This window comes from Lissotriton vulgaris, chromosome 1_1, assembly GCF_964263255.1.
Source record: "Lissotriton vulgaris chromosome 1_1, aLisVul1.2, whole genome shotgun sequence".
In the NCBI taxonomy this organism is placed as follows: Eukaryota; Metazoa; Chordata; class Amphibia; order Caudata; family Salamandridae; genus Lissotriton; species Lissotriton vulgaris.
In genome coordinates this window covers 1,807,047,508-1,807,064,582 of record NC_141685.1, presented here as the reverse complement: position 1 = coordinate 1,807,064,582, position 17,075 = coordinate 1,807,047,508, and the positions used below count along the sequence as shown (strand labels likewise).

General features: G+C 43.8%; 1 protein-coding gene across 1 annotated transcript in view; it reads right to left on the bottom strand.

Moving 5' to 3' along the window:
- UTP20 (UTP20 small subunit processome component) overlaps positions 1–17,075 on the bottom strand; it is a 1,022,377-nt gene that overhangs the window by 689,670 nt on the left and 315,632 nt on the right. The window contains exon 23 of the mRNA XM_086919130.1: positions 3,367–3,457. Within this exon, the coding sequence (XP_086775256.1) occupies positions 3,367–3,457 (91 nt within the window). The remainder of the gene's footprint in view (positions 1–3,366; positions 3,458–17,075) is intronic.

Genomic DNA, 17,075 nt, shown 5'->3' with positions numbered 1-17,075 from the left:
TGTCTGAATTTAAACAGACATAAAGGTCAACATCCTACTTCCTGGCTGCAGACGGTTGATAGCCAAAAACCGGTCCTAGGCTGCTTGATTCCGGTCCAGGGAAGACATGGCTTCGCAGTTTGGGCTGGACTGTTCCCATGAGGCACAGGGTCAAGACTGTTTTGCATATGGCCATGTCTGAACTGGGGTGGCTTGGTGAGCAAAATAACGATGGATTAAACCCAGATCTGTGACTGGGGGTGAATGTTTTGCCATTGTGGAACATTCCGTCCATCATCTTGTTTGTTTATCATCCCACTTCATCCACATAAGCACCCCATTTCACACACCAACGCCTCCTTCCATGCACAAAAGGAGGACAAGAGGCCCTTTCAAAATAAACAACCAAAAAGCTATTGCTCCCTATATCAGCCAAAACACCCAGGTACACCATACCGCCAATACATAACACAATAAAAAAGCATGCACACAAAAGCAAAGAACTGATGCTAACAAAAAACACAAACTTTCAGAATCATTCTGATCAATAGCAAATCTATGCACTGGACTACTATCAAGTCCAGTACCATTGCCAACCCCTGAACTTGCATCATTAGTTTCCTAACAAGATCCAAGAAAACAGTATTCTCAGTCTTTAAGTTACCTTGACTATAAACTTGGTCTAGAAATATAGAACAACTCTTCCCAAATCCCAGAATCTTGCATCTTCCAGTCTCACTGCATTGCTCAAAACACCAATTACATGAATAGGATACTTAATAAGAACCCAGAGATCAATTATAACAGGGTTTCTATTAGTATTGCTCTTGGAAATAGGAACACCCCTTCTCTGATGCATAAACTTTCATATCTTCTCCTGGGAATTCTCCTCTTTTTCAACAGTTTCACTCACTTTGTTCAAGCCCGATCGTCTGTGATTTCCTTTTAGACACCCACAAAGACAATGTTTGGTTGCTGATAGCCGGACAAGCAATAATTAAAACATCTGACTTCCTAGTTACCAAATAGAAACCTAATCTTTGAAAAATAAAACGTATTGCAAAGAATGAAAGCAACATAAGATGGATTTGATGGCAAGTAGAAATACTTTGTTCACACTGTGGTTCAAACACTCAACATGACCACTCTGTTCAGGACAGCAAAATGCCACCATCTGAAGCGTTACTCTTGGTTTCTCCCAAATGACAATAGTAGTACACTGTTTACAAATAACTCTTAAGGAACACTTCCACTACAAATCGCACTTCCTTCTAATTCAATAGCAGTATCAGCATCTGAAGAACTGCTTGAATGCCTAACCTTTGGCCACTTGGAATAATAATCAGTTAGTACAATCTAACTTCTATAGGTGAAAGTTTGGGACAAATGGAGAAAACCACAGCCTCTGAAAAAGAAGTTTGAGGATAGTGGGACAGAGGTTTGAAGGTGGCAGAGAGATCCAGAAGGAAGAGGGTCGCACTGCCTCCAAAATCCAGAGTGAGACGAAGGTGACATAGTATTGCCACCAGAACATTTGCAAGATCGAAAGGACTTTTCTCTTGAAAAGAGAGTTCTGCATTAACAACATTATCAAGAGTTGGGGGGGGGGGGGGCGGGGGGGGGGGGAATGGACAAGAGGGAAATGGACTGATAACTAGCACAAAGGTGGGGTTGGAATTTGGTTTATTGAGCAGCGGTCACACTATACCTTTTACGAGTACTGGGAACTAAAGCTGGAGCTAAAGAAAAAATACACAGCTCAGAAAGTACAGGTGTGATGGTGTGGAGGAAAAACTGAAATATCGAAGTGGGGCGAGAACAGACAGCTGTGCCTATTTAATGCTCTAAAATCTGTCCTGCGTGTGGACAACAGAGAGAGGGAGAAAATAATTCAAACCCCAAAAGAAAGAAAGAAACAATCTGCCCCACGAAGTGGAGCCAGCAATAGAGCAGAAGAAAACTTTGATTAGATCAATTTTATCAACCACTCAGAAAAATTGGAGAGCACTTTTGATGCCTAGATACCACAAGTAGAATTTGAGTGATTGCAGATCACTCTGAAATTTTCGGTAGTAGAGCTTTTAGCACTGGTAATTTGAGTGAAACGGAAATCATTTCTTCTTTTTCTAATGACATATTTGTCCATGTAAAGGCCAGTTTACTATGGCTCAGGTGAATGTGTAAAGACAGCATCAATGCTCTCTGGTTCTTCGCCAAGTTGTTCTAACATAAATGTGCATTCAACATCGCACAATGTGGATTATAAATAACCAGAGAACCAAGGAAGATATAAGTCGACGTTTCGACCCCTTATGAGTGTAAGGATCTCCTCATGACAAAGTCTTCTGGCTCAGTAAAAGTATAATGTGTTGAGTGTCAAACAAATCAATCATTTCGAGTCAAATGTAAAAACATTGATAAGAGTCACACCATCCTGTCTGTGAGTCAATCTCCTCCTTCAAAAGCACCTTCCAATAGTGCCATCCAAATCAACGGATTCCAATGAATGCACGGTATCCAATGAATAACTAGCATCAAAGACTTTAAAGTACTGTATAAATTATACCGCATTACAACAACGAAAAAGCTGGACTGGTCTTGTTCTAAATAATGTATTGATCTGTACGATGGTCGGTATCCATCTTCGGTGCCTGACAAATGTCTCTTGCACATTAACTGTTGGTCTCCCTAGACTCAAACAAGATGGAAACCTACTGCATACAAACAGACCCATGGTGGACTCTGTACATATAGCTAGGACAGTAGTAGTAAGCATTCACTATAAAGTTCTGCATCACCTCACTTTGGAGGCCCTGACAAAAATTGTGTTCGATATTTACTCTCAATTAAGGGGGGTTTTCATAAAATGTTTGAAAGCTTTTGTGATATACTAATTACACACAAAGGACTGCTGTCACGTGATACCCGTAAAAAGGATTGGTATCGGTGATATTTGTCAAGTGGAAGTCATCAGAAAATAAAGCATGTACCAATTAAAAAACCTTCATACATACAAATAATACGATCTAGACTGTCCTATTAAAGTAAACATGTTAATATTGAATTTAAAAAGATTTCACTCCATCATGACCCGCAGTTATCACGAAGCTCAAACCAATCGAGTGGTCTGCAAGAAAGAGGATATGAGCAAAAACGAAATCTACAAGACACAAGCAGAAAGCCCTAAAATGTATAAAGGTTCAAAAGAGACACATTCAATAAAGTGGAAGGCTGAAACGTGAAGCTATTATGAAGATGTTAAACTCCACATTTATTTATACTAACAAAGATCAACCAATCCTTGACGGTCTATGTAAAGCGAACTCACATATGGCATCCTAACAAAAAGTATATCAATAGACAAAGAATATTAACTGAGTGCCTTACCTGTGTATAAAGTTCATATAACTTTGGTTCCAAAAACAGTGAACGAGGATTTGAAAATCTCGAGAAAACCTTCAAATGGGCAATAAGCTGCCTATAAACAAAATCAATACAATGTGTTTAATTATTTTTGATTAGCACTTGTCTTACTTATAGATCAATAAATGAATACAACATTTAAGATTACAACATATTCTAATTACACCAAGAGTTGTGATACCTCCTCCTTCATGCAGCTATAACTTTTCAGCTTTTTCATTGACAACATTGGTAATGATCTTTAGTGTAAGTACTCAATCGTAAGTTGTACAACTGAGTTGTAGGAACAGAGGCAGGATGTCCAAGTCTTACCTTGTGCTCTTTAAAATGGGGTAGCGTTGAAGGTGAGTATAACCAAGCTTAAGTCAGTGCATGGGAGGACATGATGGTCGCCTCCAGGGCAGACCCTAAAAAGTTCTGATTGGGACAGTGCCCTGGGCAGAAAGAACATTTGCTGTTTGTCGTTGGGGCGGAGTTTGTTGAGGTGTGAGGAAAGGAAGATGGGAGGAGTGAAGGGGACCCTATTAAGACCAGATGGGATGGAGGAGTAGCTGTTTGACATTAAGTCAGGCAGCTCCCTGCTGCGCCACTTGGGGGAATATTGCCGGCCAGAGTCCAGCCCGCCCATGCCCGAGGTCAGCCCTGGTCCTTTCCTCCATACCTGCCAGGATAAACTCCAAATCCATTAGCCGCTCTGTTTTAGGTGGTGTGTCGATGACGCCACACAGTGGATCCTAATAGTAGATCTATTGTAGCTGTATTGCAAAAAGGACATTTGCCACATCATCAAGGATAAAAGGAACTTCCTTGATGCTATGCAGGTGGTAGCATCCGGTAACCTGCTTTGAAAATAAAGTTTTTTTTTTTTTAATCGCACATGCTCATCCCACTTGCCCCTAGTGCCTCCTAATGCAAACTGCTGGATGTTGGTCCTGGCCTTATGGTAGTAACTTATGACTTACTGTTATCAAGGGTGGCATGGTGGTGGCAACTTTACCATAAGGCTGGTCTTTACTCAATAGTGTGAATTTCTAGCACATTATGGACAGCCATAGTAAGATGGTGTCAATGCATTAATTTAAGTAAGTGTGAATACATTAAAATTTAAGGAGGCTCAGAGAGTCAAGGAACCAGTTCTAGTTGCTTACAGAACAGACAATAATCCACCAGCTTAGGAAACCCGCCCACAAAAGTTTAGGAAAGAGATGTTTTCCGTAAAGGACAAATTACTTACATTAGGAAATACTTTTGTTTCGGATACTGCTAAAGAGTATTACAAAAAGGTATGGTACCTGTTCCTCTGATGGATGCCATAAACTACAGATTTCTCATCTTTTGAATAGATACAGTAGCACTATCTCCCAAAAGGGGACGGCCTGCGGAAAGAACTCAAACAAAAAAGTCCTGCAGATCCAAGCAAGAAAAAGTTACTTACTCATCACACTTCACTGTCAAGGCTGTGGTGATTTATGAGCGTATTAATCAACACCCATTTGGCAGTCTGGCAGCTATCATGGACAGGCATGCCTCATGCCATTGCTGTTATAGAAGCCTTGGTTTTGGTGGAGTGGGCTCTCAGGCCCTCAGGGGACTGTTTCTTGACCAGTGCATAGAAGATTTTAAAGCTGAGGACTGTCTATATTGACAGGGTCCTCTTTTGCCCACACTGCACATTCTTTTCACCTGGTAAGCAAACAAAGAGCTGATCATTTAACTGATGACCACTCAACCAATCAATGCAAAAAATCTAACCGCTCTTTGGATCAATGGGATGCACTGCTCTTTCTCTTTCGAGGACAGATTTAGAGTGAAGTATGCACGCAAGGAGACTGACTGACCAACTAGGAAGGGGGGGGGGAAACCACCCATAATCTCAATATAAACTTGCCCAGCAGTGTAGTTATACTGACAGCATATGCAGCTCATTCACACGGATTGCCAATTACATGGTGATAATAAAAAGGAGACCGTCTTGAGTGTCAAGAGCATTGAGGAGCAGCTACCATAGGATCAAAGGGTGTATGCATAAGGAATGCCAAGACCAGGGTAAGGTCTCACGGTGACATCACAAAGATGTGTCAAACATTTTATGAAACTAATCACAACTGGAGACTCAAACAAGGATTGTTGGTCCAGTAAACAAGAAACGGTCAAAAGGGCCGACAAGTAATCTTTCACTGTGCCCATAGCAGGGGCTCTCCGGTTTAAAAGGAGAATTAAAAAAAAAAAAAAGAACGTCAAAGTAAGGTGGCGCCATCTTGGTCACCCCATCAAGCAACACATTTGTCCAAGCATAGATTGACTTTGTGAGAAGGATAATGTCCTCCACCTGGTCAGCAATTCATACACCTTCAAATACCGCCGTTAATCTACACACACAGAGGTGTAAGCTGTGAAGTTTTAGACAGAGGACCTTGTCCAGCTTCTGAGTCAGGAGGTCCTCATGAAGAGGAAAACTGTTGAGAATACAAATGATAAGGCTAAGAAGCACTGTGTAGCACACTGTGCTGGTGAAGTCCACGGCTATCAAGATGACATGGTCCAGTCTTTCCTGATCATCTTCAGAACTAGAGGCAGGAGAGGTATCAGTGGAAAAGCATGCATGGGGTCCCTTGCTCCATTCCAGCCAGATTGAGCTTCCTAACCAATGCCTTGAATGAAACTCCAGTGCGGAAACCTAACAACACTGCGTGTTCCCAGCAGTTGTAAACAGAACTAGCCAGGGCTCCCCCATTCTTCAAATATTCCCCACACCACCCCGGAACGGAGACCCCACTCGTGGCCATCCAGACGACATCAGCACAGTCCATCCGCTAAGGCGTTTAGGGACCCTGCCAGTTGGTTGGCAAACAGGAAGATATTCTGTTTTAGCCACCTCCAGAGGTGTAGCCTCCTGCCACAGGAAGCATGTCACCACCTCACCCTGCTTGTTGTAATAGCACATGGAGGAAGTGTAGGAAACTGGCTCTTTCTATAGTGCACCAAAAATAGGTACACTGTGTACAGAGTCCGGGAGACCCTTACTGGTTTACAGAGGCAAAAATGTAGGAAGCGGACTCTGTTTATACTATACCAAAATGAGGTCTAATATGCACAGAGTACAGTGGAACCCCAAAGGTAGGCAGAGGTAAAAGTAGATGGCACCTTACTCTCTATTTGTGATAGTGTGGGTGAGAAGTAAGGCTTTATCGGAGGGTAGTGTTAAGCATTTGCTGTACACAATCAATCAGCAAATGGTGTCACACACTCAAAGACTGACCTCAGACCAATTTGCTTGCATAAAAACTATTATTTTGTTAAATGTATTTCCTAGGACCAAGCAAGCCTGGTACAGATGATTGTAAAGGGTACTTTTCAAGGCAGGTTGAACAATACACACAAGCTGAATGAAAATAACTTCTTTACAGGTTTGTTAATACTTTGAATACAGTTGAAATTATTGTAAGATTACTTTATGGATTACTTTTTCTACTCAGTTTGATATGCCTAGATATCACACTGGGACATGTCCTAGAGAAAAGGTAGGTAGAGCAGTTTTTAGTTATTGGCAGTTTTTCAAGTTCTCATACAAAGCGAACGCCACACCAATTTTCAAGGAAAAACAGTCAATGTTTTCCTATGGAGGAAGGAATATGCTATTTACCAGTATGCATCTGTTCTTGGCATAGAGGGCTGCAGAGTGGTACATTATGAATAGATCGCCATCTGGTGTTGGGCTCGGATGATTGCACTTTGTTTTTCTCTTGGAGAGTCTTTTGTATCTTGGTGACTCCTCCTTTGGTTGGTAGTGCGCATGGGCATCGGCTCCATCCTTAGATTGTTTTGCCATAGTAGGGTTAGATGGAGTAGTATAGTAGAATACAGATAAGAGTGCCCATGTAAGTGTATCTAAATAAGATAATGTTGGAACAGACACAGGTTTCCGGGGAGGCTGGGAGGGCATGTACCACTCTGCAGCCCTCTATGCCAAGAACAGATGCATACTGGTAAGTAGCATATTCCGTTCGAGGCATATGGGCTGCAGATGGTACATTATGAATAGACTATACAGCAGTTCTCTCCCAAGCGGTGGTCGCCCGTGTCTGTTGCAACTGTCTGAAACAATGTTTTTAATACTGCTTGTCCCACTCTAGCTTGTTGTGTTGTGTGCACATCTACACAATAGTGTTTTGTGAAGGTGTGCGGTGTAACCCAGGTAGCCGCTTTGCATATGTCATCTAGTGGAATGTTTCCCAGAAATGCCATAGATGCTCCTAGTTTACGTGTAGAGTGAGCTCTAGGAGGAACAGTTAATGTTCTCTTTGCCTTTAAGTAGCATATTTGAATGCATTTTACAATCCATCTGGCAATGCCCGCTTTGGAGATGGGATTGCCTTTATGTGTGGGAGAAAACGCAACAAATAGCTGTTTTGTCTTTCTGAAAGTTTGTGTTCTTTCTATATAGTACAATATGGCCCTTCTAACATCCAGTGTATGTAAGGCTCTTTCAGCTACTGTTTGTGGTTTTGGAAAGAAAACCGGTAATTCCACTGACTGATTGATGTGGAATGCTGAAATAACCTTCGGTAAGAATTTTGGGTTTGTTCTAAGAACCACTTTATTTTGATGTAGCTGCATAAATGGTTCTTGAATCGTAAAAGCCTGCAGTTCACTTACTCTTCTGAGTGACGTGATAGCTATGAGGAAGGCTACCTTCCATGTGAGGAATTGTATTTCACACCTATGCATAGGTTCAAATGGTGGCCCCATTAGTCTGGTAAGCACTATGTTGAGATTCCAGACTGGGGAAGGTGGTCTTCTTGGTGGAATGACTCTTTTGAGTCCTTCCATGAAAGCTTTAATTGCTGGTACTTTAAACAGTGACAGATGTTGACTGTTTTGTAGGTACGCCGCTATGGCTGCGAGATGAACTCTGATAGAGGTATATGCTAGGTTACATTGCTGTAAGTGTAATAAATAGCAAATGATTTGTTTAGTGGATGCGTGCAGAGGGTTGATGTGCTTACTGTTACAGTGTATAGCAAACCTCTTCCATTTTGCTGCATAGCATGCTCTGGTGGTAGGACGTCTTGCTTGTTTAATGATTTCCATGCATTCTGGTGGTAAATCTAAATACCCAAACTCTATGACCTCAGGAGCCAGATCGCTAGGTTCAGTTGTTTGGGATCTGGGTGCATTATTTCTCCATGGTTCTGTGTAAGATGCATGGGTAATAACCTTAGCTTTTGATGTGGTACTTGTGAGAGTTGTAGCAGCGTGGTGAACCACGGCTGTCTTGCCCACGTGGGTGCCACTAGTATCATTGTCATTGAGTGTTGCTGCAGTTTCCGAACCAGTAATGGAATTAGTGGTAGAGGAGGGAACGCGTAAGCAAATCTGTTGGACCAATTTATCCACAGTGCATTGCCCTGGGACCTTTGGTGTGGGTACCTGGATGCGAATTCTTTGCATTTTGCGTTCTGATGATTGGCAAACAGATCTATCTCTGGTTGCCCCCATCTTTGGAAGAATGGCTGTAGTATTTGGTCGTGCAGCTCCCATTCGTGTACTTGTTCTGACTGTCTGCTTAGGATGTCTGCTATTTGATTTTGAACTCCTGGTAGGTGTTCCGCTAACAGGTAGATCTTTTGAGGAATGGCCCATCTCCATATGTCCTGTGCTAGTCTGGACAGTTGGAGAGAGTGTGTCCCCCCCTGTTTTTGAATATAATACATTGCAGTCATGTTGTCTGTTCTGATCAGGACTGCTTTGCCTGTTATTTGCATTTGGAAAGCTTTTAGTGCTAGAAATATTGCTAATAGTTCTCGGTAGTTGATGTGCAGTTTCTTTTGCTGCACACTCCACTTCCCCTGTACTGTGTATCTGTCCATATGCGCTCCCCATCCGGAGAGCGATGCGTCCGCTGTTATTATCACTTGTGGAATTGGCTCTAGGAACGACCGTCCCTTGGAAATGTTTTCTGTGTTCCACCACTTCAGAGAGCGATACGTCCGGTCGTTTACCAACACCAGATCTGTAATCTGACCTTGAGCCTGATTCCACTGTGTCGCTAGACACTCTTGTAGTGGGCGCATTTGTAGTCTGGCATGTGGTATTAGCAGTATGCAGGAGGACATCATGCCTAATAGTTGCATAAACACTCGTGCTGGTAGTGAGTGTTGTGGTTGAAATCTTTGTATTAACCCGACCATTGTCTGTACTCTGATTGGGTTGGGGTATGCTATTGCCTTTTCTGTGTCTACTGTAGCCCCCAGGTATTGCTGAATCTGGTTTGGTTGCAGGTGTGATTTTTTGTAGTTCACCGTGAACCCTAGGTGGTGCAGCAATTGAATTGTCTTCTGTGTGTTGTGAAGACATTCTTCCTTTGACTTGGCCTTTATTAGCCAATCGTCCAAGTATGGGAAGACATGTATTTGTTGTCTTCTTAGGTGTGCTGCCACCACAGCTAGGCATTTTGTGAAAACTCTCGGTGCTGTTGTGACACCGAACGGAAGGACTTTGAACTGATAGTGTTGTCCTTCTAACACAAACCTTAGGTATTTTCTGTGGGCTTTGTGAATTGGGATATGAAAGTAAGCGTCTTTTAGATCCAGTGTAGAAAGAAAGTCCCCTTTCTTCAGTAAAGGGAGTACTTGTTGGAGCGTGACCATGTGGAAGTGCTCCGAATTTATGTAAGCATTGAGAGGTCTGAGGTCTAATATTGGTCTTAGGGACCCGTCCTTTTTGGGGATCAGGAAGTATAGAGAGTATACTCCTGTTCCTTGTTGATCTTTTGGGACCTTCTCTATTGCATGCTTTTGTAGAAGTGCTAGCACTTCTTCTCTTAACAATGTCAGATGATCTTGACTCAATGGACGCTGTTTGGGGGGGATGTTTGGTGGGGTAGCTGTGAGTTCTAGGCAATAACCATGTTGGATAATTTGTCTCACCCACTTGTCTGACGTGATGTTTTCCCAGACAGGTAGGAACTGTGATAGACGTCCCCCGACCGGTGTTATGTGGTCTGGGGGGAGTTCTATGAAGTCACTGTTTTGGTGTTGAGGCGTTGCGGTTGTTATTATTTCCGCGGCCTCTTCCCTTATTGTTGTTACCTCTGTAACTGCCTCTTGAATTACCTCTGGGTGATGTTGGTGTGAAAGATGTGGATTGCTGATTCGTTCCTGTGTTCTTTGAGCCCCCTCTATAGGTGGATCTACGAAAGTAACCTCTGTGTGTTGGCTGTTGCAATGCTCCCATTGACTTAGCCGTTTCCGTATCTTTCTTCATTTTTTCTAATGTCTCGTCTGTGCTTGAACCAAACAATGTCTTCTGATCAAATGGTTTGTTCAGTAGGGCTGTTTGTACTTCTTGTTTGAATCCTGAGATTCTAAGCCATGCGTGCCTTCTTAGCATGACACTAGTGTTAATCGACCTTGCTGCAGTGTCTGCTGCGTCTAATGCACACTTAATGGAAGTATTGGTTATTATTTTACCTTCCTGTATTAATTGGTCTGCCTTCTTCTGATGTTCTTTTGGGAGATGTGTGAGAAGTTTTTCTTACTCATCGTAATGTGCCCTGTCGTAACGTGCGAGTAGTGCTTGTGTATTGGCTATACGCCAGCTATTCGCTGCCTGTGATGCTACTCTTTTGCCTGATGCATCTATTAACTTCGACTCTTTATCTGGTGGAGGAGCCTCTCCTGTAGATAATGAGTTTGCTCTTTTACGAGCGTTTGAGACCACCAGCGAGTCTAGAGGTACATGCCCTCTAATAAATATTGGGTCCTTTGGAGCCGCTTTGTATTTTTTATCGATTCTTGGGTTTAACACCCTGGCTCTCACTGGGTTTTCGAATATTTCCTCTGTGTGAGTAAGAAGACCCTTCAACATAGGAAGAGTACCTGATGTTCTCTGTGCATTAGGTAGAGTCTCTAACAAGAAATCCTCTATTTGAGGTTCTGTATGCATATCTAGTTTGTGATATTTTGCTGCCCTATTAATGAGCTGCACAAAACCTGTGTTATCATCAGGTGGTGAAGGCTTTGAGGGATATTGCTCTGGGTCGTTGTCCTCATCTGACCCTACATCATAATTTTCCCATGGATCCTCCTCATCTGGGATAGTTTCGTCATCCCCTTGAGGTTCTCCCTCCCCTAGATCACGGTCTACATCTGACTGAGGTGTAGCTGGTCTTGGTGTGGAAGGTGTAGGAATATTTGGCCTATTGTGAGGAATAGGAGAAGAGGGTGTTACTCTAGGACGAGGAGAAGCAGGAGGAGTTATATTCGTCCCCATTGTTCTCTTTTTTGAAGGAAGAGGTTTATCTTCTGACTGTTCACTCTTTCTCTTCTTCGTGACCACTTTCCCAGTTTGTGGATCAACAAACAAGATCTTTTGTTTGGGATCTGTCTGTTGCTCCTGAATCGGTACCGAGGGTCCTGGTTCCGAGAGGTGCTTTTGTTTTCGATCGTCAGATCTTGTTGTTTTCGACACCGAATGTTTGCTCGATTCCGACTTTCTTGGTATCGAGTGTCTCTTGGGCGATAAGTCATATTTATGTTTCGACATGGAATGTTTCGATACCGAGCTCTCCTTTGTATGTAGCCTCGGTGCCGAAGTCGATGTCGCCCTTTTCTCGGATCCGACATGGTGGGAGTCCGAGTGTTTCGGTTTCAGTTTCGGTTTCGTTGCCGGGCCCGAGGGCGGGGCGTCGGAAACTTTTTTCAGCGGTTTGACCGGGCCCGAGGGCGGGGTCGTTACCGCGCGGGGTCGGTTTTTCGGTAAGGGGACGTCGTCACTCACGGTTTGTTGCTCGAAGAGTTCTTCAACCTCCGACTGGTCCCCTTCCGACCCCGACTGGTCCTCTTCTTCCTCGATTTGTTCGTCTCCGAACAGCTCCGGGATCGCTTCCGCCTGCATTCTGGAAACCTCGTGTCTTCGAGCTCGACGATTTCTAATCGTTAGCTTGGAGGAGAATGCTGCGCAGGCTTCGCAGTCCCTGGATTCGTGTTCAGGCGATAGACAGAGGTTGCACACCTCGTGTAGGTCCTTGTGTGGGAACTTAGCACCACACATTGGACATTTTTTGAATGGAGTCCTTTCCATGGACTCCGGGCTTGACTGCGTCGAGAAAGGCCTCCTGTTCTTCGACGTAGATCCAAGTTTTTCTCTTCTATTTTGAATTTGTAACGCGTCGGAATGGAAATGAACGCGTTCGAATAACAATACCGTCGAATTGGAAAGGGAATACGCGCCGAAAATCACTTTCTTCTGAAGTTGATCTGGAGCGTCTCGATCTTCATCCGAACCCGATGGCGGAAAAAAACAATCTAAGGATGGAGCCGATGCCCATGCGCACTACCAACCAAGGGAGGAGTCACCAAGAGACAAAAGACTCTCCAAGAGAAAAACAAAGTGCAATCATCCGAGCCCAACACCAGATGGCGATCTATTCATAATGTACCATCTGCAGCCCATATGCCTCGAACACTGTGGTTATCAGTTAACAGGTAAGTACTTGTTTGTGGTAGTTGGTATTATGGGGTTAGAACCAGGGTTCCTCCAGTGCTGAGGCCCAATGTTATCCAATGGGGGATAGAGGGCCTGCGGTTGGTGGCTGCTCATGAGCAGGCCACATGGTTGTGGGAGCAAAGCTCCTGGAGATAGGTTCAGGGCAAAGGGGGATCCGCGTTAGCACACAAGGTTCAACCGCAGCGGCGGCTAGATGCAGGGTGCTATTATGGCGTTGGGTGTACTGTTTTCAATGGGAGTTGCCATTTTTGAATGTTGGCTGCAGGCTCGGTCCAGGAAGACTTCCAGGAGGAACCAACAGGTAAGTTGGAGGGCTCGGGGATGTAGGTGCACCTCAGGATCTCTTCTCCAGGGCGCAGGACGGCTAGATGCCGGGGTGTCTTTTGTGGTCAGATTTCACCTTATCGGGCCACTCATGGTTTGGGGGGGGGGGGGTCCTCAATACAGATGCTGCAGGCGACATTGGGGAGTGTCCTGGAGGCGTCAATCCACAGTGGACTCGGAAGCGCTGGGGGACTTTGCTGGGACCAGTGGGCCACCCGGATTCGGGCCGTAGGCATAGGGTGCAGAGGTGGTTCCAGGCGTCAGGTTTCTTTGTCCTCAGCAGGCTCAGAATATTTCTTTGGAGTTTTTGGTTTTTAACAGAGCTGATGTTCACAGGAGATCTGGTCTTTGTTTAATGCAGTCAGTCCTCCTAGGGGTTTTTGAGTTCGCTGGCTGCAGGACAAGGCAAATTTTGGTGCAGGATCTCTGGATACTGCAGATGGGCCGGTAGGGCTGGGGCCAAGTCAGTTCTCTGCTGGGCTTCTTCTTTTGTCCTTCTTCTTGGGTTGCGGGAATCTGTCTTCTTGGTTCAGGGCTGCCCATTAAATACTGTATTTAGGGGCGTTTAAGGGGTCTCGAGGTCAGTAGCCAACTGACCTGCTCACCCCACGTGGGAAGGTGGGCACAAACCCTAACCCTGATTGGAGAGTGCCTGCAATCCGCAAGATGGCGGGCACTGAAGAGTGTGCTTCACCTCGCAATCCTGAGGGGTGGAGTTGGAAGAGGTGGGCACACCTTCTGGGCTGTGCTACTTTTTCCTACCCGTCCTGCCGAAGAAAAGTAGGGGACAGAGGAAAGGGGCCTGCTCCTGATATCAGGAGAGGCTGGAGGTCACGTTACAAAGGCGGCAAGGCCTTTGAAGCTCTCCTGGCACAGACAGCTCTTCCTGGCCTGGGGGAGGTGTGACCACCTTCGCCCAGGAAAGTTTTTGTTTCTGGGCTTAGGGAGCGAAGGCTCCAGCCCCAGAGGTCCAGACACCAGTCTTGTTGTGGCAGGCTGGTGTGTATCAGTCAGGGAACCCACTAGAGGCTGGTCATTATTCAGGGGGCATCTCTAAGATGCCCTCTGAAGGCATTTTTCATTAAATCCCACACTGGCATCAGTGTGGGTTTAATGTGCGAGAAGTTTAATACCAAACTTCCCAGTTTTCAGTAAAGCCATTATGGTGCTGTGGAGTTCATAATAACAAACTCCCAGCACCATATATATACATACACACACATATACATATATATGTGTGTGTGTATATATACACATATTTATATATTCTCAAAGTTTGCCTGAAGCGATAGGGAGAAATGCCTGAAGGAAATAGCGGAGATAGAGGTCCTAATTGATGCAAATACCGAAATAGCAGATAAAGCTGATCTTCGTGAAAAAATTAAAACTCGTTTGATTGCATACCAAGAAAATATCAAATTAAGAAAACATACAAAATTCAATCGCGACGCAAATGACTACGAACAAGGTAGAATCCTTACCTTTGCAGGCAAATTTGATGCTCCACGAAGAGCCCTGAGAGGAGTAGGGTCAAAGAATACACAGTCTAAGGAAACATCGGAGTCAGCTGTGAGTACAGACACAGAGGAATCGGGGGAGGAAACCACTGATACAACTGTATATCCCTTGAGTGGCAGAGGATGTTTTTTAGAAGAGTTTCAACTAATGCGCAATTCTTGACAACGAGGGGGGAGAGGCAGACCACAGGCCCAACAAAGTCGACAAAGCTGAGCAACAGGAAGACAAGAAGGGGCGGCAGATACAGGACGACAATTAGGAATGGCCACTCAAACACGCACCCAGAGAAGCCTGAAAAAATAAAACGATCTGCAGATCTCTCCATCATTAATTTGACACAACACAAGCTATCAAAAGATCAAGAAAGTGTGTTGAAAAAAGGAATGACCTTCTGCCTCTCTAAGAAATTGGAATATACCCAAACTCGCATTGATTTGTATATTTTCTCCCGCAAATTGAAACTGCAAAAATCTTCAAATTAAGAGGTGAAAATCGACCACCCCCGTAGTAATATCTAGTGCTCATACTGAACTCTCTACCTTGACTGGTACTGACCTCAGAGCAATGCAACTCATTTCCAGTCAAGTACCAATGGAATCCCAAGACCCTCAATCTAATGTGATGGAAGTCATGAGATTTGGCCTCAAACAAAGATCAGCACCAACGAATTTCAAACCCAAATCGACTTTCATACCAGTATCAGCTTAGGACGCTATTGATGTATTTGAAGAGGCAGTAAATCAAGATCTCTTGAGAATGAGAACAACTGCAGCGCCTAACCCACAATACAATCTAACTAGAGGAAAACAAAAAGCTTTAAAAGAGTTACAGAACAATCACCAGATAATATTTAAACCCTCTGGCAAGGGCGGCAACGTAGTCTTGATGACAAGAGAATATCACACGCAGGAGGCGATGCGTCAACTGTCGGATGGTAATTGTTATGAAAAATGAGTAGAGATGATTACATCAGAAGTATTGATCAATATCACAAATTGCTTATGAAAAGGGCAGAAAGAGGCATGATTAATGACAAGGAGCACAAATTTCTTGCTTGCCCTTATCCTGTAACATCTATATTTTACCATTTACCAAAAATACATAAGGACACCAAACGACCACCTGGCAGACCGATCGTCTCCTCAATTGACTGCTTAACTGACTAGGTCTCAATACATTGATTGTTTCCTTGCAGACTTTGTCAGAACCTTGCCTTCTTACACCCAAGATTCCACTCACTTCATCAAAAATATTATGGACATACCATGGGAACCTGACATGAGGATGATTACACTAGACATAACTAGTCTATATATTGTTATTGATCATCAAAAGGGTATGCAGACAGTCCGGTATTTTCTTAAGGGAAGATCTCTTGAACATTCTGAGCACAAAGAAATGTTGTTAGAATTTCAAGAACGTGTTCTTCATAATAATATCTTCCTCTTTGATAAGCAACATTACCGGCAAGTAAGGGGGACCGCAATGGGCACCTACTTCGCCCCCAGCTACGCGAACTTGTTCGTGGGCTGATGGGAGAAGCAGGTTGCCTGAGCGGAACCTTTTAATGAATATGTGAACTGCACTGTATCGAGGCATAGGTACATAGATGATCCATTTATCCTATGGAAGGGCCCAAAGTCACAGGCAGAGGCACATATTGATCAACTTAACAAGAATTTTCTTAACCTCCACTTCAGTGGACAGATGAGTCAGACTACGGTATCCTTTTTAGACCTGCAAGTATTTATTCATGATGGTAGACTTTGTACCAAGCTGTTTAGAAAATACACAGCGGGTAACTCGACCCTTGAGGTAAACAGTAGCCCTCAGAAGTCTTTGAAGAATAGCATCCCCTATGGTGAACTACTTCGCCTTAAGAGAAATTGTTCAAATGATACAGATTTTGAACAAGCAGCAATAGATGCTATTGACCGTTTAAAGGTCAGAGGATACAAGAGCGGGTTACTAAGTCAGACTTTTGAAAAAGTAAAGAAAATTCCACGCAGTAGCCTTTTGAAAGAACGCAGACAACCCATAGAATGTGATGTAAAATCGAGCAGATTTATCACCACTTTCTCTGGTGAGGCTGAAGGACTAAGAAAGATACTCTATCGGAACTGGCATATACTTTAGGCAGATCTGGTGACTGGTAAGGAGTTACCAGAACAACCACAGATAACTTTTAGACGCAGTAGATCACTGAAAGACCATCTAGTGATGAGTCATTATCAACCAGTTCCTTTTGTCCCTAGGCTGAATGCTAGGACAGGATTCTTTTCCCTGCTCTAAATGCAAAGCATGCAAGAACAGGACAAAGG